General features: G+C 43.5%; 2 protein-coding genes across 2 annotated transcripts; one reads left to right on the top strand and one right to left on the bottom strand.

The window, feature by feature from the left end:
* Positions 1 to 21,195: 21,195 nt before the first annotated feature.
* LOC119287411 (carbonyl reductase [NADPH] 2-like) lies at positions 21,196 to 22,598 on the top strand (the record flags this gene model as incomplete). The annotated part of the gene is made up of 4 exons (XM_037566945.1): positions 21,196 to 21,389; positions 21,472 to 21,680; positions 21,872 to 22,101; positions 22,195 to 22,598. Coding segments are annotated over 4 exons (912 nt in total), but the record flags the coding sequence as incomplete, so codon positions are not given.
* Positions 22,599 to 22,645: 47 nt separating this feature from the next.
* LOC119287409 (S-adenosylmethionine carrier 1, chloroplastic/mitochondrial-like) lies at positions 22,646 to 27,220 on the bottom strand. Its single transcript, XM_037566944.1, has 12 exons — positions 27,097 to 27,220; positions 26,928 to 27,028; positions 26,706 to 26,788; positions 25,028 to 25,104; positions 24,765 to 24,855; positions 24,495 to 24,548; positions 24,326 to 24,421; positions 24,014 to 24,103; positions 23,579 to 23,630; positions 23,378 to 23,439; positions 23,204 to 23,284; positions 22,646 to 23,028 (listed from the first exon to the last, which is right to left on the bottom strand). The coding sequence occupies exons 2-12, from the start codon at positions 26,989 to 26,991 to the stop codon at positions 22,900 to 22,902; spliced, it is 879 nt and encodes a 292-aa protein (XP_037422841.1). The 5' UTR covers positions 26,992 to 27,028; positions 27,097 to 27,220; the 3' UTR covers positions 22,646 to 22,899.

Raw genomic sequence — 27,220 nt, 5'->3', positions numbered from 1 at the left:
CCCCAACAGTGGCATCATGAGCTAGGTCTATGCGTAGATTCTATGCACGAGTAGAACACAAAGAAGTTGTGGGCGTTGATTTTGTTCAATATGCTTGCCGTTACTAGTCTTATCTTGATTCGACGGTATTGTGGGATGAAGCGGCCCGGACCAACCTTACACGTATGCTTACGTGAGACCGGTTCCACCGACAAACATGCACTAGTTGCATAAGGTGGCTGGCGGGTGTCTGTCTCTCCCGCTTTAGTCGGGTCGGATTCGATGAAAAGGGTCCTTATGAAGGGTAAATAGCAATTGGCATATCACGTTGTGGTTTTGCGTAGGTAAGAAACGTTCTTGCTAGAAACCCATAGCAGCCACGTAAAACATGCAAACAACAATTAGAGGACGTCTAACTTGTTTTTGCAGGGTATGCTATGTGATGTGATATGGCCAACAGGATGTGATGAATGATATATGTGATGTATGAGATTGATCATGTTCTTGTAATAGGAATCACGACTTGCATGTCGATGAGTATGACAACCGGCAGGAGCCATAGGAGTTGTCTTAATTTATTTATGACCTGCGTGTCAACATAAACGTCATGTAATTACTTTACTTTATTGCTAACCGTTAGCTGTAGTAGTAGAAGTAATAAGTTGGCGAGACAACTTCATGGAGACACAATGATGGAGATCATGATGATGGAGATCATGGTGTCATGCCGGTGACGATGATGATCATGGAGCCCCAAGATGGAGATCAAAGGAGCTATATGATATTGGCCATATCATGTCACTATTATTTGATTGCATGTGATGTCTATCATGTTTTTGCATCTTATTTGCTTAGAACGACGGTAGTAAATAAGATGATCCCTCATTACAATTTCAAGAATGTGTTCTCCCCTAACTGTGCACCGTTGCTAAAGTTCGTCGTTTCGAAGCACCACGTGATGATCGGGTGTGATAGATCCTTTCGTTCACATACAACGGGTGTAAGACAGTTTTACACATGCAAAACACTTAGGGTTAACTTGACGAGCCTAGCATGTACAGACATGGCCTCGGAACACAAGAGACCGAAAGGTCGAGCATGAGTCGTATGGTAGATACGATCAACATGAAGATGTTCACCGATGATGACTAGTCCGTCTCACGTGATGATCGGACACGGCCTAGTTGACTCGGATCATGTAATCACTTAGATGATTGGAGGGATGTCTATCTGAGTGGGAGTTCATAAGATGAACTTAATTATCCTGAACATAGTCAAAAGGTCTTCGCAAATTATGTCGTAGCTCGCGCTTTAGTTCTACTGTTTAGATATGTTCCTAGAGAAAAATTAGTTGAAAGTTGATAGTAGCAATTATGCGGACTAGGTCCGTAAACTGAGGATTGTCCTCATTGCTTCATAGAAGGCTTATGCCCTTAATGCACCGCTCAGTGTGCTAATCCTCGAGCGTTGTCTGTGGATGTTGCGAACATCTGACATACACGTTTTGATAACTACGTGATAGTTCAGTTAAACGGTTTAGAGTTGAGGCACCGAAGACGTTTTGAAACGTCGTGAAACATATGAGATGTTTCGAGGGCTGAAATTGGGATTTCAGGCTCGTGCCCACGTCAAGAGGTATAAGACCTCCGACGATTTTCTTAGCCTACATACTAAGGGAGAAAAGCTCAATTGTTGAGCTTGTGCTCAGATTGTTTGAGTACAACAATCATTTGAATCAAGTGGGAGTTGATCTTCCAGATAAGATAGTGATGTTTCTCTGAAGTTATTACCACCAAGCTGCTAGAGCTTCGTGATGAACTATAATATATCAGGGACATATATGGTGATCCTTGAGATATTCACGATGTTTGACACCGCGAAAAGTAGAAATCAAAAGGGAGCATCAATCGTTGATGGTTAGTAAAACCACTAGTTTCAAGAAGGGCAAGGGCAAGAAAGGGATACTTCATGGAACAACAAATCAGTTGCTGCTCTAGTGGAGAAACCCAAGGTTGAATCCAAACCCGAGACTGAGTGCTTCTGTAATAAGGGGAACAACCACTGGAGCAGAATCACCCTAGATACTTGGTAGATGAGAAGGCTATCGATAGAAGTATATTGGATATACATTATGCTAATGTGTACTTTACTAGTACTCCTAGTAGTACCAGGGTATTAGATACCGGTTCGGTTGCTAAGTGTTAGTAACTCGAAATAAAAGCTACGGAATAAATGGAGACTAGCTAAAGGTGAGCTGACGATATGTGTTGGAAGTATTTCCAAGGTTGATCAAATATCGTACGCTCCCTCTACCATCGAGATTGGTGTTTGCGTTGAGCATAGACATGATTGGATTATGTCTATCGCAATACGGTTATTCATTTAAGGAGAATAATGGTTGCTCTGTTTATTTGAATAATACCTTCAATGGTCTTACACCTAAAATGAATGGTTTATTGAATCTCGATCGTAGTGATACACATGTTCATGCCAAAAGATAGTAATGATAGTACCACCTACTTGTGGCACTGCCATGTAAGTCATATCGGTATAAAACGCATGAAGAAGCTCCATGTTGATGGATCTTTGGGCTCACTCGTTTTTGAAAAGTTTGAGACATGCGAACCATGTCTATTGGTGTATATGCATGAAGAAACTCCATGCAGATGGACCGTTTGAACTCACTTGATTTTGAATCACTTGAGACATGCAAATCATACCACATGGGCAAGATGACTGAAAGCCTCGGTTTCAGTAAAATGGAACCAGAAAGCAACTTGCTGGAAGTAATACATTTTGATGTGTGCAGTCCAATGAGTGTTGAGGCGTGTAGTGGATATCGTTATGTTCTTACTTCACAGATGATTTGAGTAGATGTTGAGTATATTTACTTGATGAATCACGAGTCTGAATTATTGAAAGGTTCAAGTAATTTCAGGGTGAAGTTGAAAGATCGTCGTGACAAGAGGATAAAGGATCTATGATATGATCATAGAGATGAATATCTGAATTACAAGTTTGGTACAGAATTAAGACATTGTGGAAATTGTTTCACAACCAATATAGCCTGGAACACCATAGTGTGATGGTGTGTCCGAACATCATAACTGCACCCTATTGGATATGATGCATACCATGATGTCTCTCATTGAATTACCACAATAGTTTTATGGGTTAGGCATTAGAGACAACCACATTCACTTTAAAAAGGGCACCACGTAATTCCGATGAGATGACACCGTATGAACTATGTCATTTCTTAAAAGGTTTGGGGCTGCGACGCTTATGTGAAAAAATTTTAGGCTGATAAGCTCGAACCCAAAGCGGATAAATGCATCTTCATAGGACACCCAAAAACAGTTGGGTATACCTCCTGTCTCAGATCCGAAAGCAATAAGGGATTGTTTCAAGAATCGGGTCCTTTCTCGAGGAAAAGTTTCTCTCGAAAGAATTGAGTGGGGAATGGTGGAGACTTGATGAGGTTATTGAACCATCTCTTCAACTAGTGTGTGGCAGGGCATAGGGAGTTGTTCCTGTGGCACCTACACCAATTGAAGTGGAAGCTTATGATAGTGATCATGAAACTTCAGATCAAGTCACTGCCAAACCTCGTGGGATGACAAGGATGTGCACTACTTCAGAGTGGTACGTGATCCTGTCTTGGAAGTCATGTTGCTAGAAAACAATGAACCTACGAGCTATGGAGAAGCGATGGTGGGCCCGGATTCCGATAAATGGCTCGAGGCCATATAATCCGAGAGAGGATCCATATATGAAAACAAAGTGTAGACTTTGGAAGAACTACTTGATGGTCGTAAGGCTGTTGAGTACAGATGGATTTTAAAAGGAAGACAGACAATGATGGTAAGTGTCACCATTGAGAAAGCTCGACTTGTCGTTAAGGTGTTTCCCGACAAGTTCAAGGAGTTGACTACGGTGAGACTTTCTCACTCGTAGCGATGCTAAGAGTCTGTTGGAATTATATTAGCGATTACTGCATTATTTATGAAATCTTGCAGATAGGATGTCAAAACATTGTTTCCTCGACGATTTTCTTGAGGAAAGGTTGTATGTGATACAACCGGAAGGTTTTGTCAATCCTGAAAGATGCTAATAAGTATGCAAAGCTCCAGCAATCCTTCTAAGGACTGGAGTAAGCATCTCGGAGTTGGAATGTACGCTTTGATGAGATGATCAAAGATTTTGGGTTTATACAAAGTTTATGAGAAACTTGTATTTCCAAGGAAGTGAGTGGGAGCACTATAGAATTTCTGATGAGTATATGTTGTTGACATTCAGAAATGACGTAGAATTTCTAGAAAGCATATAGGGTTATTTGAAAAGTGTTTTTCAATGGAAAGCCTGGATTAAGCTACTTGAACATTGAGCATCGAGATCTATAAGGATAGATCAAAACGCTTAATGGTACTTTCAAATGAGCACATTCCTTGACATGATCTTGAAGGTGTTCAAGATGGATCAGTCAAAGAAGGAGTTCTTGCCTGAGTTATAAGGTATGAAGTTAAGACTTAAAGCTCGACCACGGCAGAATAGAGAGAAAGGACGAAGGTCGTCCCCTATGCTTAAGACATAGGCTCTACAGTATGCTATGTTGTGTACCGCACCTGAAGTGTGCCTTGCCATGAGTCAGTCAAGGGGTACAAGAGTGATCCAAGAATGGATCACAGTACAGCGGTCAAAGTTATCCTTAGTAACTAGTGGACTAAGGAATTTTCTCGGTTATGGAGGTGATAAAGAGTTCAACGTAAAGAGTTACGACGATGCAAGCTTAACACCTATCCGGATAGCTCTGAGTAGAGATACCGGATACGTATAATGGAGCAACAATTTAGAATAACTCCAAGTAGAACAGTTATTTGAAATGGCTCCAAATAGAGCGTGGTAGCTGCATCTAGGAGATGACATAGAGATTTGTAAAGCACACAAGGATCTGAAAGGTTCAGACCCGTTGACTATAACCTCTCTCACAAGCATAACATGATCAAACCCAGAACTCATTGGGTGTTAGTCACATGGGGATGTGACCTTGAGTGTTAATCACATATCGATGTGAACTGGATTATTGACTCTAGTGCAAGTGGGAGACTGTTGGAAATATGCCCTAGAGGCAATAATAAATTAGTTATTATTATATTTCCTTGTTCATGATAATCGTTTATTATCCATGCTATAATTGTATTGATAGGAAACTCAGAAACATGTGTGGATACATAGACAACACCATGTCCCTAGTAAGCCTCTAGTTGACTAGCTCGTTGATCAATAGATGGTTACTGTTTCCTGACCATGGACATTGGATGTCAATTGATAACGGGATCACATCATTAGGAGAATGATGTGATGGACAAGACCCAATCCTAAGCCTAGCACAAAGATCATGTAGTTCGTATGCTAAAGCTTTTCTAATGTCAAGTATCATTTCCTTGGACCATGAGATTGTGCAACTCCCGGATACCGTAGGAATGCTTTGGGTGTACCAAACGTCACAACGTAACTGGGTGACTATAAAGGTGCACTACAGGTATCTCCGAAAGTGTCGGTTGGGTTGGCACGAATCGAGACTGGGATTTGTCACTCCGTGTAAGCGGAGAGGTATCTCTGGGCCCACTCGGTAGGACATCATCATAATGTGCACAATGTGATCAAGGAGTTGATCACGGGATGATGTGTTATGGAATGAGTAAAGAGACTTGCCGGTAACGAGATTGAACAAGGTATAGGGATACCGACGATCGAATCTCGGGCAAGTACAATACCGCTAGACAAAGGGAATTGTATACGGGATTGATTAAGTCCTTAACATCGTGGTTCATCCGATGAGATCATCGTGGAACATGTGGGAGCCAACATGGGTATCCAGATCCCGCTGTTGGTTATTGGCCGGAGAGGTGTCTCGGTCATGTCTGCATGGTTCCCGAACCCGTAGGGTCTACACACTTAAGGTTCGATGACGCTAGGGTTATAAAGGAAGTTTGTATGTGGTTACCGAATGTTGTTCGGAGTCCCGGATGAGATCCCGGACGTCACGAGGAGTTCCGGAATGGTCCGGAGGTAAAGATTTATATATGGGAAGTCCTGTTTTGGTCACCGAAAAGGTTTTGGGGTTTATCGGTAATGTACCGGGACCACCGGAGGGGTCCGGGGGTCCACCGGGGTGGGGCCATGGGCCCCAGAGGCATACATGGGCCAAGTGTGAGAAGGCACCAGCCCCTAGGTGAGCTAGGGCGCCTCCCACCATGGCCCATGCGCCTAGAAGGGGAGAGGGGGCAAACCCTAAGGGCAGATGGGCCCTAAGGCCCTGCTCCCTGCGCCTCCCTCTCCTCCCCCTCTTGGCCGCCACCCAAAACCCATCTAGGGCTGCTGCCCCCCTAGGGGTGGGAACCCTAGAGGGGGCGCACCCTCCTCCCTCTCCCCTATATATAGTGAGGCCTAGGGGCTGCCCACAACACGCGATCTGATCTCTGCCTGTTGGTGCAGCCCTCCCTCTCTTTCTCCTCATATCTCGCGGTGCTTGGCGAAGCCCTGCAGGATTGCCACGCTCCTCCATCACCACCACGCCGTTGTGCTGCTGCTGGATGGAGTCTTCCTCAACCTCTCCCTCTCTCCTTGCTGGATCAAGGCATGGGAGACGTCACCGGGCTGTACGTGTGTTGAACGCGGAGGTGCCGTCCATTCGGCACTTGGTCATCGGTGATTTGGATCACGACGAGTACGACTCCATCAACCCCGTTCACTTGAACGCTTCCGCTTAGCGATCTACAAGGGTATGTAGATGCACACTCCTTCCCCTCGTTGCTAGTCTCTCCATAGATAGATCTTGGTGACACGTAGGAAAAATTTGAATTTCTGCTACGTTCCCCAACAGTCCTGACAGTTTAAGCTTTGGTCCTCAGGTTCGGTTTGTCTCTTGCACAAAGACGAGGTGTAATCATCTTGTCATTTACTCAGACACCCCGAAAGTCATCGACACCATAAAGAGCGAAGGATGTTTTGCGGGCACGGCGGCTGTGGTTTTTTGGCGTCTATTATTATTTTTGGTGTGATTTTTCTATTTCTAGATGCAAACCTTATAATTGAGAAGCAAATAACTAGCACATGAGTTGGCTAGGTTGTTGGCTAAATTTTCTCTTTTGATTGGCTGAAGGAACCTCATTGTAGATGTATCTATTATTTCTATCCAACAAAGTTTCGGTTTAAGTGTTGATGATGGAATTAATCCACGAATAATGCTACATGTACAAAAGGCCACATGCTTTTACATAAATGTGGGTTTTGATTGAAGATTAAAGGGAAGAAGGTGCCCACCCTCATAAAAAACAGGGGGAGGGAAGTTAGATAGTTTAAAAAGATCCTAGTCAGCGTGTAAAAGCATGTAACCCTTTGTATGTTTAGCATTATTGTTAATGCACGGTCGTTGTGTCACACCGGCCGTAGATTGAGATTAACGGTTATCCGTGCCTCACAAGACTTACGAGGAGGGCTGGATTGATCGAGCTGTTAATCCATTTTCTACCTTGGTCTTCCCAAATCAAACCCTAGTCTCCGATCCGGCCTGGTACAATGTCTTTGGCGTGGCGAGCACTCCTCCGCCGACGTCACTCCATCGTCCTCTCCCATCTCTGGCCAGTTAACCGTCCCCGGGCGAGCCACCTGACCGCCCCCTTCGACAGAGACGGCCCGATCGGCTCACGAGGCTACGCCTCCAACTCCTACTCCGATGGCGACTCGCATGCCAAGGTCGCGACGAACAGGCATCTGTACGTGGTGCTCGGCGACCACAAGGACGGCTATGGAATCCACAAGCTGGACCTTGGCGCCCAGGACGATTTGGGCGGCGGCGGTGCGCGGCCCCTCCCAGACCCTCCAGTATCGAGTTGTAATCATTGAGTTGTAAATAAATAGAAGTGTGATGATCATCATTCAATAAAGCATTGTCCCAATAAAAAAGAAAGGCCAAAGAAAAAAAAGAAGGCCCAAAAAAATAAAAAAATAAAGGGGCAATGCCACTATCCTTTTTTCCACACTTGTGCTTCAAAGTAGCACCATGATATAGCAAGTCTCATATATTGTGCTTCAAAGTAGCACCATGTTCTTCATATAGAGAGTCTCATATGTTGTCACTTTCATATACTAGTGGGAATTTTACGTTATAGAACTTGTCTTGCATATTCCAATGATGGGCTTCCTAAAATTGCCCTAGGTATTTGTGAGCAAACAAGTTGGATGCACATCCACTAGTTTCTTTTGTTGAGCTTTCATACATTTATAGCTCTAGTGCATCCGTTGCATGGCAATCTCTACTCACTCACATTAATATCTATTGATGGGCATCTCCATAGCCCGTTGATACGCCTAGTCGATGTGAGACTATCTTCTCCTTTTTGTCTTCTCCACAACCACCATTCTATTCCACCTATAGTGCTATATCCATGGCTCACGCTCATGTATTGCGTGAAGATTGAAGAAGTTTTGAAAAAGTTAGAGTATGAAACAATTGCTTGGCTTGTCATCGGGATTGTGCATGATTTAAATACTTTGTGTGGGGAAGATGGAGCATAGCCAGACTATATGATTTTGTAGGGATAACTTTCTTTGGCCATGTTATTTTGAGAAGACATAATTGCTTTGTTAGTATGCTTGAAGTATTATTATTTTCTATGTCAATATAAACTTTTGTCTTGAATCTTTCTAATCTGAATATTCATACCACAATTAAGAAGATTTGCATTGAAATTATGCCAAGTAGCACTCCGCATCAAAAATTCTCTTTTTATCATTTACCTACTCGAGGACGAGCAGGAATTAAGCTTGGGGATGCCTGATACGTCTCCAACGTATCTATAATTTTTGATTGCTCCATGCTATATTATCTACTGTTTTGGACTATATTGGGCTTTATTTTCCACTCTTATATTATTTTTGGACTAACCTATTAACCGGAGGCCCAACCCAGAATTCCTGTTTTTTTGCCTATTTCAGTGTTTCGGTTAAACGAAATATCAAACGGAGTCCAAACGGAATAAAATCTTCGGGAACGTGATTTTCTCATCGAACGTGATCCAGGAGACTTGGACCCTACTGCAAGGGATCAAAGAGGTGGTCACGAGGGTGGGGGCGCCCCCCCTAGGGCGTGCCCCCCTGCCTCGTGGGCCCCTCGGTGCTCCACCGACGTACTCCTTCCTCCTATATATACACACGTACCCCTAAACGATCAGAATAGGAGCAAAAAACCTAATTCCACCGCCACAACTTTCTGTATCCACGAGATCCCATCTTGGGGCCTATTCCAGAGCTCCGCCGGAAGAGGGCCGTCATCACGGAGGGCTTCTACATCATCATAGCCTCTCCGATGAAGTGTGATTAGTTTACCTCAGACCTTCGGGTCCATAGTTAGTAGCTAGATGGCTTCTTCTCTCTCTTTGAATCTCAATACAAAGTTCTCCCCCTCTCTTGTGGAGATCTATTCGATGTAATCTTCTTTTTGCGGTGTGTTTGTTGAGACCGATCAATTGTGGGTTTATGATCAAGTCTATCTATGAATAATATTTGAATCTTCTCTGAATTCTTTTATGCATGATTGGTTATCTTTGCAAGTCTCTTCGAATTATCCGTTTGGTTTGGCCAACTAGATTGGTAGTTCTTGCCATGGGAGAAGTGCTTAGCTTTGGGTTCGATCTTGCGATGTCCTTACCCAGTGACAGAAGGGGCAGCAAGGCACGTATTGTATCGTTGCCATCGAGGATAAAAAGATGGGGTTTATTTCATATTGCATGAATTTATCTCTCTACATCATGTCATCTTGCTTAAGGCGTTACTCTATTTTTAACTTAATACTTTAGATGCATGATGGATAGCGGTCGATGAGTGGAGTAATAGTAGTAGATGCAGAATCATTTTGATCTACTTGTCACGGACGTGATGCCTATATACATGATCATGCCTAGATATTCTCATAATTATGCTCAATTCTATCAATTGCTCAACAATAATTTGTTCACCCACCGTAGAATACTTATGCTCTTGAGAGAAGCCACTAGTGAAACCTATGACCCCCGGGTCTATTCTCATCATATCAATCTCCATAAATTTTATATTGTTTTGCTATTTACTTTGCTTTTACTTTTTACTTTGCATCTTTATATAAAAAATACCGAAAATATTCTATCTATCAGATCTCACTCTCGTAAGTGACCGTGAAGGGCTTGACAACCCCTAATCGCGTTGGTTGCGAGTAGCTATCGCTTTGTGCAGGTACGAGGGACTTGAGCGTGGGCTCCTACTGGATTGATATCTTGGTTCTCAAAAACTGAGGAAAATACTTACGCTACTCTGCTACATCATCCCTTCCTCTTCGAGGAAAACCAACGCAAGCTCAAGACGTAGCAGCGCTCCGGCGCCACCGGAAGCAAGGGGAGAGAGGCCCCCTTCTTCTTCTTCTTCCTTGACCTCCTCCCTAGATGGGAGAAGGGTTTACCCTCTGGTCCTTGGCTCCCATGGCGTGGGAGGGGCGAGAGCCCCTCAGAGGTTGGATCTATCTCTCTGTTTTTGCGTTTTCAGATCCTTCCCCTTCACCGTTTCTTTTATATCCGGAGATCCGTAACTCCGATAGGGGTGAATCTTTCGCCCAGATTTTTCTCATAAAATTAGCTTTCTTGCGGCAAAAGAAGAGCGTCAACCGCCTTACGGGTGGCCCACAAGAGTGCCAGGCACGCCCCCCTATCTCGTGGCCACCTCGGACACTGTTTCGCGTTGATTCTTCCTCCGGAAAATCCCAAATATCCCAAAATAATTCTCCGTCTGTTTTTATCCCGTTTGGATTCCGTTTGATATTGAGTTTCTATGAAACATAAAACATGCAACAAACATGAACTGGCACTAGGCACTGGATCAATATGTTAGTCCCAAAAAATAGTATAAAAAGTTGCCAAAAGTATATGAAAGTTGAATAATATTGGCATGGAACAATCAAAAATTATAGATAGGACGGAGACGTATCAGCATCCCCAAGCTTAATTCCTGCTCGTCCTCGAGTAGGTAAATGATAAAAAAGATAATTTTTGATTTGGAATGCTACCTAGCATAATCTTGATCATATGTCTAATCATGGCATGAATATTAAGACACGGGTGATTCAAGGCAATAGTCTATCATTTGACATAAAAACAATAATACTTCAAGCATACCAACCAAGCAATTATGTCTTATCGAAATAACATAGCCAAAGAAAGCTCATTCCTACAAAATCATATAGTCTGGCTATGCTCCATCTTCATTACACAAAATACTCCCATCATGCACAACCCCGGTTTCAGCCAAGCAATTGGTTCATACTTTTTAACCCGCTTCAGCTTTTTCAACCCTCACGCAATACATGAGGGCAAGCCATGGATATAGAACTATAGGTGGAATAGAATATGCTGGTGAAGGTTTATGTGGAGAAGACAAAAAGGGCACATCGACGCGGCTAATCAATGGGCTATGGAGATGCCCACCAATTGATGTCAATGCGAGGAGTAGGGATTGCCATGCAACGGATGCACTAGAGCTATAAGTGTATGAAAGCTCAAACTGAAAACTAAGTGGGTGTGCATCCAACTTGCTTGCTCATGAAGACCTCGCGCGTTTGAGGAAGCCCATCATCAGAATATACAAGCCAAGTTCTATAATGAAAATTCTCACTAGTATATGAAAGTGAAAACTCAAGAGACTCTCTATATGAAGAACATGGTGCTATTTTGAAGCACAAGTGTGGTAAAAGGATAGTAACATTGCCCCTCCTCTCTTTTTCCCTCATTTTCTCTCTTTTTTTCTTTTTTTCTTTTTGGTGGGCTTCTTTGGCCTCTTTTTTTTATTTGGGCTTCTTTGGCCTCTTTTATTTTTCATAAAGTCCGGAGTCTCATCCCGACTTGTGGAGGAATCATAGTCTCCTTCATCCTTTCCTCACTAGGGCAATGCTCTAATAATGATGATCATCACACTTTTATTTACTTACAACCCAATATTACAATTCGATATCTCAAACAAAGATATGACTCTATGTGAATGCTCCAGCGGTGTACCGGGATGTGCAATGATCTAGCATAGCAATGACATCAAAAAACGGACAAGCCATGAAAACATCATGCTAGCTATCTTACGATCATGCAAAGCAATATGACAATGAATGCTCAAGTCATGAATATGATGATGATGGAAGTTGCATGGCAATATATCTCGGAATGGCTATGGAAATGCCATAATAGGTAGGTATGGTGGCTGTTTTGAGGAAGATATAAGGAGGGTTATGTGTGATAGAGCGTATCATATCACAGGGTTTGGATGCACCGGCGAAGTTTGCACCAACTCTCGAGGTGAGAAAGGGTAATGCACGGTACCGTAGAGGCTAGCAAATTGCGAAAAGGCAAGAGTGCGTATAATCCATGGACTCACATTAGTCATAAAGAACTCATATATTTATTGCAAAAGTCTACTTGCCCTCGAAGCAAAGTACTACTACGCATGCTCCTAGGGGAAGGGTTGGTAGGAGTTAACCATCGCGCGATCCCGACCTCCACTCACAAGAAAAGCAATCAAAGAGCACCTCATGCTCCAACTTCGTTACATAACGGTTCACCATACGTGCATGCTACGGGACTTGCAAACCTCAACACAAGTATTTCTCAATTGCACAATTACTCAACTAGCACGACTCTAATATCACCACCTTTATATCGCAAAACTATTGCAAGGAATCAAACATATCATATTTAGTGATCTACAAGTTTATGTAGGATTTTATGACTAACCATGTGAATGACCAATTCCTGTCATCTCTCTAAATTGATATAAGTGAAGCAAGAGAGTTTAATTCTTTCTACAAAAGATATTCCCATGCTCTAACAAATATAAGTGAAGCAAAAGAGCATTCTACAAATGGCGGTTTTCTAAGTGAAGAGAAACAGGCAATCCAACCTTCAAATGATATAAGTGAAGCACATGAAGCATTCTATATAGCCATACTCAAAAGATTTAAGTGAAGTGCAATGAGAATTCTATAAATCAACCAAGGACTATCTCATACCAGCATGGTGCATAAAAGAAAAGTGAAAACTAAATGCAAAATACGCTCCAAGACTTGCACATAATGCATGAACGAAACGAATCCGAAAACATACTGATACTTGTTGAAGAAAGAGGGGATGCCTTCCGGGGCATCCCCAAGATTAGACGCTTGATTCTTCTTGAATATTTACTTGGGGTGCCTCGGGCATCCCCAAGCTTGAGCTCTTGCCTCTCTTCCTTTTCCTCATATCGAGACCTCCTCGATTAGACACTTCATCCACACAAAACTTCAACAGAAAACTCGGTAAGATCTGTTAGTATAATAAAGCAAATCATCACTCTAAGTACTTTTGAAAACCAATTCATATTTTGTTTTTGCATTGTGTCTACTGTAATATAGCTTTTACATGGCTTAATCCACTGATATAAATTGATAGTTTCATCAAAATAAGCAAACTATGCATCAAAAACAGAATCTGTCAAAAACAGAACAGTCTGTAGCAATCTGAACATCCACCATACTTACGATACCCCAAAAATTCTACCAAAATTAGGAAAAATAAATAAGTTGTATAGAAATACAGTGCAAAAGGAATCATAATCAATTGACGTTCCAGTTAAAAATATAAAATCACGCACTACAGCCAAAGTTTTTGTCCTGCACCGTACAAACCAACAAGCAATGTAAACATCCTAAAGGCAAACCTTGGCGCATTATTTTTATAATACAATGGAATTGTACAAGGGTATAATTATTTTTGATGAAAAGTTTCTGTAATCAAGATTCACAAAGTTTCCGTGAGCATGAACAAAGTTCAAGGCTAGCTCCCACTTCAACAATGCTTGTCTTTTTCACTTTCACTTTCCTTTTTGAAAAGTTTTAGGGTTCCCCTCTTTATTTTTTTTGTTTTTAAACTATATAAAAGCACTCAACAGAAATAAATGAATCTCTAAAACTTCCGGGTTGTCTCCCTGGCAGCGCTTTCTTTAAAGCCATTAAGCTAGGCATTTAGTGCTCAAGTAATGAATCCACCCGGATCCCAAGGTATATCAAAGCCAATTTTAATTAACAATGACTTGTAATTTAGTAGTGATCACAAAGTAACATATATCAAGCAACAACGAAGTCTAACTCTCTTTCTATGCATCGGCATGTCATAAAAGAACAATTCATGCACACATAGTAAAGGCCAATGCATAGTATAAACAGATTCTTGCAATTCTATCATATTGGAAACATAGAGAGGTGGAGATATAGTTCCTCTCTCATAATAATTGCAAGTAGGAGCAGCAAGCACATGCATATTATATCTATCAAAATTATCATGTGCAACGGTAAAAGGCAACCCATCAATATAATCCTTACTAAGCGCAAACTTCTCCGATATAGTGTAGTAGGGAGAATTCAAAAAGATAATAGGACTATCATGCGTGGGTGCAATAGCAACAATTTCATGTTTAACATAAGGAACTATAGAAAGTTCATCTCCATAAGCATAATTCATATTGGCATCTTGGCCACAAGCATAGCAAGCATCATCAAAAAGGGATATTTCAAACAAATTCAAGGGATCATAGCAATCATCCTTCGGTAAGCACGAAGGGGAATTAAACAATGTATGAGTTGAAGAGTTACTCTCATTAGAAGGTGGGCACGGGTGATCAATCCGCTCTTCCTCCTTTTGTTCTTCGCTCTCCTCGTCATCTTTTTCATCCAATGAGCTCACAGTTTTATCAATTTCTTCTTCCATAGCTTCCTGCAAAATATTAGTCTCTTCTTGGACAGCGGGGACTTTCTCAATAAATGCATTAATATTGTAACTGTATTCATAATTTTCATAGCAATATCTAAGTATAGCAAGATTTGCAGGCCTATAAACATCATCATCAAAAGCTTCATACTTTTCAAACAAAGATTAAATTTCATAAGCAGCCTTAAAAGCAATAAATTCTTCAATTTGTTCAACATCATAGTAATCATATATACCATTAGCATAAGAAGCTAAGGTTTCATTATCATTAAAGTTGCATGAAAAGGGAAGGTGTGGAGCCTTCATCCTAGAGCAACAAGTAATATCATATCTCAAGCATAGATCCCGAGCATACCAACGCAACATATTAATTTGATCCCATAATAGTTTCCCTTTTGTGTAAAGCGATAATCCCTAAAGTTTTCGCGTTGATCCAACGTGTCTCCCATTATAAAGTTGGGGTTTTCTCAGGATTATCAAAGTAGTACATAATATCTTTCACATAATGAGAATCGAGGGTTTTAGGAGTTACCCCATCTCCATGAGTAGCAAGTACACCTAATTTTTTTGGTATTTCGTGTTCCATATCCATAACTGAAGATAGAGAACAACATAGAACATCAAATAAAAATTACTTAGTGATAAAGCAAACAAGAACACACGAGAATATTCACCCCACGCTATGACTCCCTGGCAACGGTGCCAGAAAAAGGTCTTGATAACCCGCAAGTATACGGGATAGTTGTAGCCTCTTTCGATAAGTAAGAGTGTCAAACCCAACGAGGAGCTAAAGGTAGAACAAATACTCTCTCAAGTCCTATCGTCCACTGATACGACTCTACGCACGCTTGACGTTCGCTTTACCTAGAACAAGTATGAAACTAGAAGTACTTTGTAGGTCTTGTTGGATAGGTTTGCAAGATAATAAAGAACACGTAAATATAAACTAGGGGCTGTTTAGATAAAGATGCAAAAAAAAAGCGAGTGTGGAAAAGTGGTGGTAGGAGTTGTGAAAGTGTCCCTAAGCAATTGACTACGTTACTAGATCGATAGCAAGTTTTATGTGGGAGAGGCATAAGCTAACATACTTTCTCTTCTTGGATCATATGCACTTATGATTGGAACTCTAGCAAGCGTCCGCAACTACTAAAGATTCATTAAGGTAAAACCCAACCATATCATTAAGATATATTGGTCTCCCTTCAATCCCATACACAACAATCCCCTTACTCAGGTTTAAGCTTCTGTCACTCTAGCAACCCACTATAAGTGAATCATGAACGTATAGCAACACCCGACAGCGGGAATCCCTCACGCTTGCGCGACACGGAGGGCACAATAGGACAGCAACATAACCACAAGCAAATTAAACCAATCATAGCAATTCATCAACCACCAATAGGACAATGAAAATCTACTTAGACATCATAGGATGGCAACACATCATTGGATAATAATATGAAGCATAAAGCACCATGTTCAAGTAGAGGGTACAGCGGGTTGCGGGAGAGTGGACCACTGAATATAGATGGGGGAAGGTGATGGAGATGTTGGTGAAGATGGCGGAGGTGTTGGTGAAGATCGCGGTGATGATGATGGCCCCCTGCAGCGCTCCGGCGCCACCGGAAGCAAGGGGGAGAGAGGCCCCCTTCTTCTTCTTCTTCTTCTTCTTCTTCTTCTTCCTTGACCTCCTCCCTAGATGGGAGAAGGGTTTCCCCTCTGGTCCTTGGCTCCCATGGCATGGGAGGGGCGAGAGCCGCTCTGAGATTGGATCTATCTCTCTGTTTCTGCGTTCTCAGATCCTTCCCCTTCACCGTTTTTTATATTCGGAGATCCGTAACTCCGATTGGGGTGAATCTTTCGCCCAGATTTTTCTCATAAAATTAGCTTTCTTGCGGCAAAAGAAGAGCGTCAACCGCCTTAAGGGTGGCCCACGAGAGTGCCAGGCGCGCCCAGGAGGGGTGGGTGCGCCCCCTGTCTCGTGGCCACCTCGGACACTGTTTCGCGTTGATTCTTCCTCCGGAAAATCCCAAATATTTCAAAATAATTCTCCGTCCGTTTTTATCCCGTTTGGATTCCGTTTGATATTGGGCTTCTGCGAAACATAAAACATGCAACAAAGAGGAACTGGCACTGGGCACTGGATCAATATGTTAGTCCCAAAAAAAGTATAAAAAGTTGCCAAAAGTATATGAAAGTTGAATAATATTGGCATGGAACAATCAAAAATTATAGATACGACAGAGACGTATCAATCATGCGTGTCGCCAAAGGACAAGATGGAGGGGGGATTGTCATCGCCGTGACCGCCTCATCAAATTGGAGAGAAGTGAAAACATTGAGGAGGGTGTTCGTACCTTCGGTCATAGTAGAAGAGGGGGGCGGTCATCGGATAAGGAACCAGAGAGGAAGGGGAGCCACCAAAGCACGAGATGGCGGGAGAGGGGGAGGGAAGGAGGGAAGATTGGCATCATCGTTACCGCTTCATTGAATGTGAGGAGAGGTAAAAACATTCAGACAAGTGTTTGTACGTTTAGTCATAGTAGAAGAGGGGGCGATCACCGGATATGGAACCGGGGAGGAAGGGGAACTACCAGAGAACGAGATGGCGGGGGAGGGGGAGCAAAGGAGGGAAGATTGTCATCGCCGTTACTGCCTCGTCGAATGTGAGGAGAAGTAAAAACACTGAGACGGGTGTTCGTATGTTCGGTCATAGTAGAAGAGGGGGCCGATCACCGGATAAGGAACCAGAAAGGAAGGGGGAGCCACCGAAGAGCATGGCTCCAAGCTGAAGAGGATGGCGGTAATTCAAGTGGCACGTGGAATAAATTGTGGAGCGGGGATATCACCGATGTAACATTACAAATGGGTGCTGGACCCATCATAGATGTGTGGTGTTAAAGTTTGTATGTGATAGGCCTGTGGTAGAAATCCATCTCTGATGTGTGACCAACGTTGACGGATAACCCGGTCGACGAAGTCTCCTTTGATGGGTTCTAAGATATCAACATGTCTACAATGGCCTAGTCAATTCCATAAAAGTTAACCCTAACCAGCATGCCTCCCTTTCATTTCCAATCAGAGTCCCTACCACCTCAATCGATGTGTCTAGATCGTACCTACTTCGCCAAAAAAACAAGAACTGGGAGAGGATTGCTCCCTCATCGACATCCCTCCGATGGAGGAGAGATGGTGTCATTAGGCGGTGTCAAACATTCAGTCGTAGAAAGAAGGGGGCACCAGATAAAGAGCTCGAGAGGAAGAGGAGCCACATAGAGCATGTCACCAAACTCTTTGGGATGGAAAAAAATGCAAGTGTCAAATGCCAAGTGCAAAACAGTCATTCATGAGATGACGAGAACACTATATTATTTAATAACAACAGAACCATGTTTGGTTGGAGCTATTTAGACAAGGGGAATGTAGTTTTAAGGGTTCTAAGATATAAAGTGACCTATTTCATTGGAGGCGATGAGAATTAGGGGGGTTGGACTTGGGAGTTAATTAGAGTCTAACTTTCCACGTAGATATATGTAAGTTGACTTAATTTATAGTTTGGGTAAGTCCATTTTGTGTGAAAAGGAATGGTTGAGGAGGAAGAAGAAAGAAGGTTGACCATTGGATCTTTAATCTGATGACCAGGAAAATTGACCTAACCGAAATAATTTTTCAAGCGACTTACATAATCCTCTTCCCTAACTTTCACCATCTTATTAGAGAAGGGAGTGGGTGGAAATTGGGAGGGAACTGATAAACATAGAACATCTTAAATCCTCGCTTGAAACACCACGTCTGCATGCTTGTTTAAATTCTTGAAGTATTCAAGTTGGTGGTAATTTTTCAGGTTTAAATCCTCACTTTTCTTATGAATACTTCAGAATATTTTCATTGGGGTGCTCGGACAATTGGATTATTATGTTCATTACCAAATGTAACCAATTATTGGAGTAGTTAAGTGGAACTTGAGCAAATGTTACTATGATTTTTTATGTGGTTATCAGCTTATTAGGATCATTTGTCTTGTTGCTATAATACCGAAGCGAGTTTAAATGAACTGTAGAGTGGGACATCACTAACATGGAACCATAATAGATGGGCAGTGTTAAAGTTCGTCTAAGGCTTCGTTCGAAAGTTCTCTGATACGTCCATTTTGCATCATATTTTTATATTCATAATTATTGCAGCATGGCCTGTTATTACACTTTAAGATACAATTATTATGCCTTTTCTCTCTTATTTATAAGGTTTACATGAAGAGGGAGAATGCTTGCAGCTGGAATTCTGGACCTAAAAGGAGCAGATCTGAGATACCTATTCTGCACAACTCCAAATATCCTGAAACTTTACAGAGAATTGTTTTGGAATATATAAAAAATATTGGGCGAAGAAACAATAGAAGGGGACCCACCAGGTGGCCACAGGCCTGGGGGCACGCCCTACCCCCCCCCCCCCAGGGCGCCCTCCCGAGCTTGTGGGCCCCTGGCCAGCCCCCGGTGTCCATCTTCTGCTATATGAAAGGTTTTGACCTAGAAAAAATCATAAGGAAGATTTCGGGACGAAGCCCGCCGTCTCGAGGCGAAACCTAGGCAGAAGCAATCTAGGACTCTACCAGAGCGATTCTGCAGGGAAACTTCCCTCCGGGAGGGGGAATCGAAGCCATCGTCATTACCGATGATCCTCTCATCATGAGAGGGTCAATCTTCATCAACATCTTCACTAGCACCATCTCCTCTTAAATCTTAGTTCATCTCTTGTATTCAATCTTTTCCTCAGAACCTCAGATTGTTACCTGTGGGTTGCTAGTAGTGTTGATTACTCTTTGTAGTTGATGCTAGTTGGTTTATTTGGTGTAAAATCATATGTTTAGATCCTTAATGATATTCAATACCCCTCTGATCTTTAACATGAGCATGCTTCGTGAGTAGTTACGTTTGTTCCCGAGGACATGGGAGAAGTCTTGTTATAAGTAAACATGTGAATTTGGTATTTGTTCCATATTTTGATGAGATGTATGTTGTATTTTCTCTAGTGGTGTTATGTGAACGTCAACTACATGACACTTCACCATGATTTGGGCCTAGGAAAAGGCGGGAAGTAGCAAGTAGACGATGGGTTGCTAGAGTGGCAGAAGATTAAACCCTAGTTTATGTGTTGCTTCGTAAGGGGCTGATTTGGATCCACATGTCTCATGCTATGGTTAGATATATCTTGGTTCTTCTTTCGTAGTTGCGAATACTTGCGAGAGGGGTTAATTAAAAGTGAGAGGCTTGTTCAAGTAAGGACAGCACGCAAGCGCCGGCCCACCCACATATCAAATTATCAAAGTAATAAACGCGAATCATATCAGCATGATGAAAACTAAGTTGATGATAATTCTCATGTATCCTCGGAAGCGCTTTGATTTATATAAGAATTTGTCAAGACTTATCCTTTGCTACAAAAAGGATTGGGCCACCTTGCTGCACCTTTGTTACACTTGTTACTTGTTACTCGTTGCGAATTACCTTGCCACCAAACTATCCTGTTACCGATATTTTCAGTGCTTGCAGAGAATACCTTACTGAAAACCGCTAGTCATTTCCTTCTGCTCCTCGTTGGGTTCGACACTCTTACTTATCGAAAGGCTACAATTGATCCCTATACTTGTGGGTCATCATTCTCTGGCAACTTTAGGCCCCATTCCGAAGTTCTCTGGCTTCCCAAACTGGCCAGCCAGCCAAGCCAGCTTCGCACGGGAGCGGTGAAGCGTTCGGCAACGACTGCTTCTGCTCTGTCGGCATGGGCCATAGAGGAGAGGCACGGGCTAGTCTGACACTGGGGTCGTGAGGTCACTGGTTTGCTCAGGAGTGTCTTCTCTAATCGAAATGGTACGCAAGTCACTTTGGAATGGCATTCTTGTGTAAATTCATTCAACTCATTCTTCGTCGTTTGGAGGAGCTACGCTTCCGCTGCTCCACGAAATTGTGTTGCGGGAGGGCTATGCTTCCTAAAGCTGGCTTCGCGGACCTGGGCTGTTTGGCATCGCTCTTGTTGACGTATAAATGTATTGTCTAGTCTGTTTTATCAGATCGGTCTTTTAGTTGCATTGGCTAGAGCATGCACTTCTACAACTCTACGCATGGAGCTGGTGAAGCGTGGAGCTGGAGAGAAACCGAGCAGGCCATAAGTTGACTAGAGGATGGCAAGTTAGGGGCAAGCTGCTGAAGCACGAAAGTTATTATGCTTGGCAATTAAAGTTGTCATCCTCACATCATCAAACTTGCGTCTAAAGCCGTTCGGAGCTGGCATTGTCTCGAACGTTCGATACTTATCAGATTCGTAAATTTTGTAACACCAACGTGTATGGAGTGGCCCGACATTGCAGACGACGACTGGGTAAAATTTCGTCTTGTTATAACTCTTGACGTGTCGACGCTCGCTGCAAAGGCGACGACGCTGTTGGAGTGTTTGTCGCTGCTGCCAGCCGGGAAGAGCAAGAAGGGGAAAGGGGATGGCCGCCGACGCCGCCTACGTGAAGCGGGTGCTGCTCGCCTGCAACGGCGGCGGCGACGCCGTCTCGCGGGGGGTCGCCGTCGGCCTAGCCAGGCACGGCTGCAGGTACTCCCTCTCACCTCGCCGCCGTTCCCCTTCTTCTTCCTGTTGCTCGGTTCTGAATCTAAGCGCGCGCGCGCGCGTACAGGCTGGTCCTGGTGGGCGACGAGGGCGCCCTGGCCGCGACGGCGGAGGAGGCGCGGCGCTGCGCGGCCGGAGGGGCGGCGGCCGTCGCGGTGGTTGGGCTGGACTTCGCGGCCTGCGACGAGGCGGCCGTCGGCGCCGCGGTGGAGGCGGCCTGGCGCTGCTTCGGGGACGGCGGACTCGACGCCCTGGTCAACTGCTGCTCCTACGAGGGTATGCACATACTACTGACAGACACTGATACACATGCCCGATTTCCCATCTGACAGAAATCTTTTACACATGCCCAAGCCCGACTAATCACCAACCCAAATGTTGTCTGAATCTTTCAGTCAGCTTATCGTCCACTAATTTCACCCATGGACCTCTTTGACCATGAAATGTTTGCTTGACTGTAAGAGCAGGGGAAGTGCAAGACTGCCTCAGCGTGACTGAAGATGAGTACAACAAGACCATGAAAGTCAATGTAATCACACCCTGGCTTCTGATAAAGGCGATCGCCAAGCGGTTCCGCGATGCGCAGTCCGGCGGCTCTGTGGTATGCTTGACCCAGATCATCGGCGCCGAGAGAGGATTGTATCCGGGGGCGGCGGCATATGGCACAAGTTTAGGCGCCGTTCACCAGCTCGTCAGAGTAAGCCTTCTTCCTTGTTACCAAAAAAGCCTGAATGATTAATCACGGAAATCCTGAATGCGTACATGACCATGATGTTCTTTGTTTTTTCAGCTATCGGCGATGGAGCTCGGCAAGCACAAGATCAGGGTGAATGCCGTCTGCCGCGGCCTCCACCTGGGGGACAAGTTCCCTGTCTCTGTTGGGGAGGAGAAGGCCGAGAAGGCGACCAGGGAGGTAATGCCGCTGCGGCGGTGGCTGGACCCAGAGAAGGACCTCGCTTCCACGGTGCTGTACCTGGTCGGCGACGACTCCCGCTTCATGACAGGCACCACCATCTACGTCGACGGCGCACAGTCCATAGTGCGCCCTCGCATGCGTTCCTTCCTGTAGGTATGGTTGCCCATGTCTGGGTTTCCACATTCCATCAGGATGACTCCTGATATGTTGTTTGTCGAATAACAGTGGGTCTCTGTGAATGCAATAATTAATGGCAGAGTAAAGATCAAATTTGAAAAGGACTACCCAGAAGCAACATGAGCGGCACAGCAGGCCCCTCTTCAGATTAAAAGTTTTTGAAGAACAATCTGCTAAACTTTATTAAAGGAGAGTAATGTTTACAGGGACTCATACAGGATCATAACCATCATCGCCGACATCAAAACAAACTCTTGAAACTGATTGTATGCCTTAATAGTTCTGGAACGAGATACGCAAAGCCCATCACATAAAATTGGAGCAAAACTTCAGGTGAAAGAACGGGTAATGATGTGGAGTGAGTCAGCATAGGATGCACAATTGCTTGGTGGGTTGGTTGGTTCACTCGTCCTTCTCCGCCAGCGCAGCCTTGCGGCTGCTCCTCTCAGCGAGGACCGACTTGGTCTTCTCCAGCACGCCGAAGAAGATGGACCCGCCGATGCCGATCCACAGAACTCGCGGCTCGATGCCCTGCAAGCGTCGTCAAAATCATAAGAAGCATTGTGGTTAGCATTAGCTTATCAAATAAATTTTAGAGAGTTTATACTGCTCCTCTCTCTCTCTCTCTCTCTCTCTCTCTCTCTCTCTCACACACACACACACACACACACACACACACACACACACACAAAAGGAAACGTTATACCTTCAAAAAGGCGCCGGGACCTTCCTCCCTCAAGATCGTCTTAGCACAGCTTACAATTCCAGAGTATTGCTTTGTTTGCCCCTGCAATGGAAGTTGGAACCAGTGGGTCAGTACTCAATTATGTAAAAGTGGATTTTGGTGTGGAATGTTCCATTTAAAGGGGGAAGGATCCACCTGAACCATCAACCTTGTCTTCAGAACATCGAGGGGGGTTGTTATAGCACCAGTAATCGCACCTAGCAGAAATGGGGTACAGGATATAAGATAGCAGTCTTAGGCCAACGGGGGGATATAAGAGCAGTAAAAGCGGGAAAGGAAATACTATAATAGTTAAGAATGTGAGATGACAAAATAAATTGGGAAATTTAGTTTTACCGGCAAAGGCGCCAATTAGTGCATTCTCTGGATCCTTCAGCTCCCTCTTTGCCTAAATAGGTCCATGATAATTTCAGTTAAAGATAAAGTTGGAGAACAGTTAACAGAAATTACTGCTCCGCAGGGCACTAATAGGATTTGATGGAAACAGAAAGCAGAGACACATTTTGCATAACTGAGTCACCGGCATCAGGATGTGTCAGCAATGCAATGTTATGACGAAACAATCATGTGCCCAAATCTATGGCATGCTATTGAACTGAACAACATTCATCAAGGTACAAAATCTATGTAAGTGTGAGTTTTCAATCCCATATCAAGAATTCAAGACTGTAAGTGTTCTGAAACATAGAAACAAGAGCAGACGTGTTCATGGGAGTAGCTAAGAATGAATAATAGGTATAGTCAGTATATCAGCAGTGATGGACTAAGTACCATAAGCTTGTAACCAATTCGAAGTTGCTCGTATATGCAGAATTGAATGGCATCAAACGGAAGATCTCGAAGTAAAAATGAACCATAACCCTGCAAACAAAATAATCTAGTGTTAGAATGGATAAGATGATGATGTGTATCATGTGACTGCATTTTCTTAACAACCAAATTAATAATTGTCCATGCATACTTTAGGAAAATGAATGGATTCAAATCATTATATATCTCCTGATATATGAAATAGCAAGGAAAACTTATATCTAATATTGGTCAACAGATTGTTCACCAGCTAAGAGCTCGGAAGATACATACAGCAAAAAGCCCTCTAAATCCTTCCTTTGCAACTATGAGACGAACAGCATCAGGCGCAGTCCTGAATTGACCAGTTTGCATTCTTTGTTTGACCACCTGAATGCAAAGCAATTTTTTATGACAAACATCATTCAATGAACAGAAAATAGAAAAAGAAAAAGATGCTGACCTCTGTGGGGACACGAATGAGAGAAGCACCCAACCCTCCAACAGCACCTGCAGTCTGTAGCATCCTCATTCAGAAAAAAGGCTGGTATAAACCAACATGCTTAAGGGAGTAAGACTGCATAAAGATGGTGTAAAATAACATTATTTATTTTAAGCTTAAGCGTTATAAGGGCCGTCGACAAGCTTGCTAGTGTAAACATGACAGTGAAAAAAAGAGTATGCCTTGCTGTAAGCAATCAGCTAGTCCAACATAATGTGTGTATGGACTTACAAGATGAGCAACAGCACTCAAGTTTTCAGGAAACATGTCCAGTAGCTTCCGTTTAGTTGGTTCGTATATTCCCACAAACAGAGCAGAAGCCCTGCAATTATTTACAAAGCAGCTCAAGAAAATCACAACAGTATATATTGGAGGCAATTATGGCAGCAATTTCATCTCACGGACAATGAATACACACATTCTATGAGAAGTTGAGGTGCAATGTGAAGAGAATGCATATACTAGTGTAACTGTTTAACATGTTGTAGACTCACGGGAGAACACCGACAAGATTTCCACCTAATCCAGAATACAGGCCTTTCCATTGAATTTGACTTCCAGCTCGAGCAGCCTGCAGATATAAAAAACAAAGTCAGACAAAATGTGTGTGCTGGAATTGTGCATTGCCTGCAAGCCATGAACATTTAGAAAAGAATAAGACTTCTCATAGTGAGACTAAATAGTGACAAGAAAAATTATATCTGGCAATAGTAGCAAACACTTGTGTTAGCTGTGTAACTCTTACATAATCAAGTGTGTTTTATATCTGGCAATAGAGAAATGCCCTGCACACTGTTTTACAAGGTCAACTGGAACTGAATTACTAGTAGACTACTAAAGAATTCTATCTATGGGACCTTTGTCTGATGAACCTACTTATCTAGTTACTACTCTCTGGCTAGTTGGAATCAGTTTGCAAAATGATTTATGTTTCACGAAATGATTTATTTTTTATGTGCTAATTAGTTCCTGTCATGTACTACTTTGGAAACTTGGATGGTTTAAGATGACCCTTTAATGGGCTTGCAAAAAAACATTGTAAGAAGAAACATCCCACAGAAACAGTCCATATAGCCACGTACTATATGAATCCATGAGATTACATGTCGATCAGAGATTCAGATGCCTCAATATTCGTTTGAAAGGTGGCCACAACAATCTTCAGAGCCTCTTTTATAGACCACACGATGATGTGTCATATTAAATAAGCTTTGAAGCAGATAGTTCACAATCCAAGCAAGTCTGAAGCACCTTTTATTCTTACTTGTAAGGTTGCACCTCTTATTGTTTTCGGTCATATTTGCTACTGTCTAACATCTGTAGGGTGATATTGGATCATATACCCTGCAACTCTGGACGTTTGATGGGTGGATTCAGAATGTTAATCTGAACCAAGAAGCTGCCCAAATATAAAGTCCTTTTGCAAGAAGTGGAACGAACAATAACTGCACGCGCATCCATGCCATTATTCCTCCATCGCAGGCCCCAACCATGCCTCAGCAGATTTCCAACGCCACAGTTTGGTCACACTCGTCATCTTTGGCTTTGAATCTGAATATGGTGATTAAATGTGCCGGCGTGTCTGATTCAATCGTGCCAGTTTTCATTATTTATATATATGGTGATAAAATGGAAGAATAAACAGTGCTATCACCACACACTGGATATGTGTGTATCCAGTAACAGAAGAAAAGAAAAACCTTAACGGTCGATCACTTAAAACCGCCAACATCTCCTGTGTTTGCTACTTGCTAGTGCCGGCCAGTAGTTGACACTAGCATGGTCGTGTTTGGTTGCGAACAGGTATCCCATATACAAGGAACGCAATGAAGGTTGTCCTGAACTCCTGATTAATGTCATTCAAAGTTGAGGTATACACTTTTTTGTGGTTTCCCCAAACTGGGAACAGAGATTTGTGCCAGGTTCAGACATGGCATCCAGTGCAGGTAGTACAACATACAACAGGCCGTCAGACAATGGCATCCTTAAGCAAGTACTAATTGCTGGGAATTCAGTGCAAGACAACCCGTTGCTTGGGAGCAGGCTCTGGGGTCTGATTGACCGGCCATGGCATTGCAAACAAGCAAAATCGGAGACTGAACCGCACATCTCCATAGCAAATAGAAAGAAAAAAACGGGTGGGTACTGCTTGGAAGTGCAGAAGTGGCTCACCTGAAGCCTGGTCTTGATGGTGTCGATAGGGTAGAGCGCCGTCTCCACCACGACCCCGGCGGCGCCTCCGGCTATGACGCCCTCTGCAGGCGAGTGAGGAGAAAGAAAAAAAAACAGCACGCATAGTCAGTCCCCTAAATCTGTGACTGCGAGGAAAGCTGCAGAAAGCGGAGCGAGCTTGCACTGCAGCCGCTGGAGGAGTAGGAGGAGGAGCCGACGCACCGCAGAGGATCTGGAGGAAATTGAAGGGCTTCTCTTCCCCTTCCCCGCCGCCGCCGCCGCCCATGTCTGCACGCCGGCCGCCGGGAAACCTTCGCCGAGGTCTGGAGGAGAAGAGAGAGCAGCTGAGGCCATTTGCCGCGGAAATCTGCGGGGGAGAGAGGATTCGCACCTGAGGAGCGGAGGAGGAGCCGGCCGCGGGGGAGAAGAAGAGCGGTGGATTGGGGAGGAAGAAGAAGAGGGTTTTAAGCCTAGCCTAGCCTAGCCTAGCTTTCGGGATTGGGTCGCGAGCCAAG

The sequence above is a fragment of the Triticum dicoccoides genome, chromosome 4A, assembly GCF_002162155.2.
Source record: "Triticum dicoccoides isolate Atlit2015 ecotype Zavitan chromosome 4A, WEW_v2.0, whole genome shotgun sequence".
Taxonomy (NCBI): domain Eukaryota; kingdom Viridiplantae; phylum Streptophyta; class Magnoliopsida; order Poales; family Poaceae; genus Triticum; species Triticum dicoccoides.
The sequence above is the reverse complement of the archived record's forward strand: the minus strand, read 5'-3'. Positions and strand labels throughout refer to the sequence as shown.

What these genes read in the sequence shown, in the direction of transcription:
- LOC119287409 (XM_037566944.1), bottom strand. Translation starts at nt 26,991, where the DNA reads ATGGGCGGCGGCGGCGGCGGGGAAGGGGAAGAGAAGCCCTTCAATTTC. An exon ending in CCATCAAGACCAGGCTTCAG is followed by an intron (nt 25,105 to 26,705) that starts GTGAGCCACTTC and finishes TTATATCTGCAG; the next exon opens with GCTGCTCGAGCTGGAAGTCA. An exon ending in TCATTCGTGTCCCCACAGAG is followed by an intron (nt 24,422 to 24,494) that starts GTCAGCATCTTT and finishes CTTTGCATTCAG; the next exon opens with GTGGTCAAACAAAGAATGCA.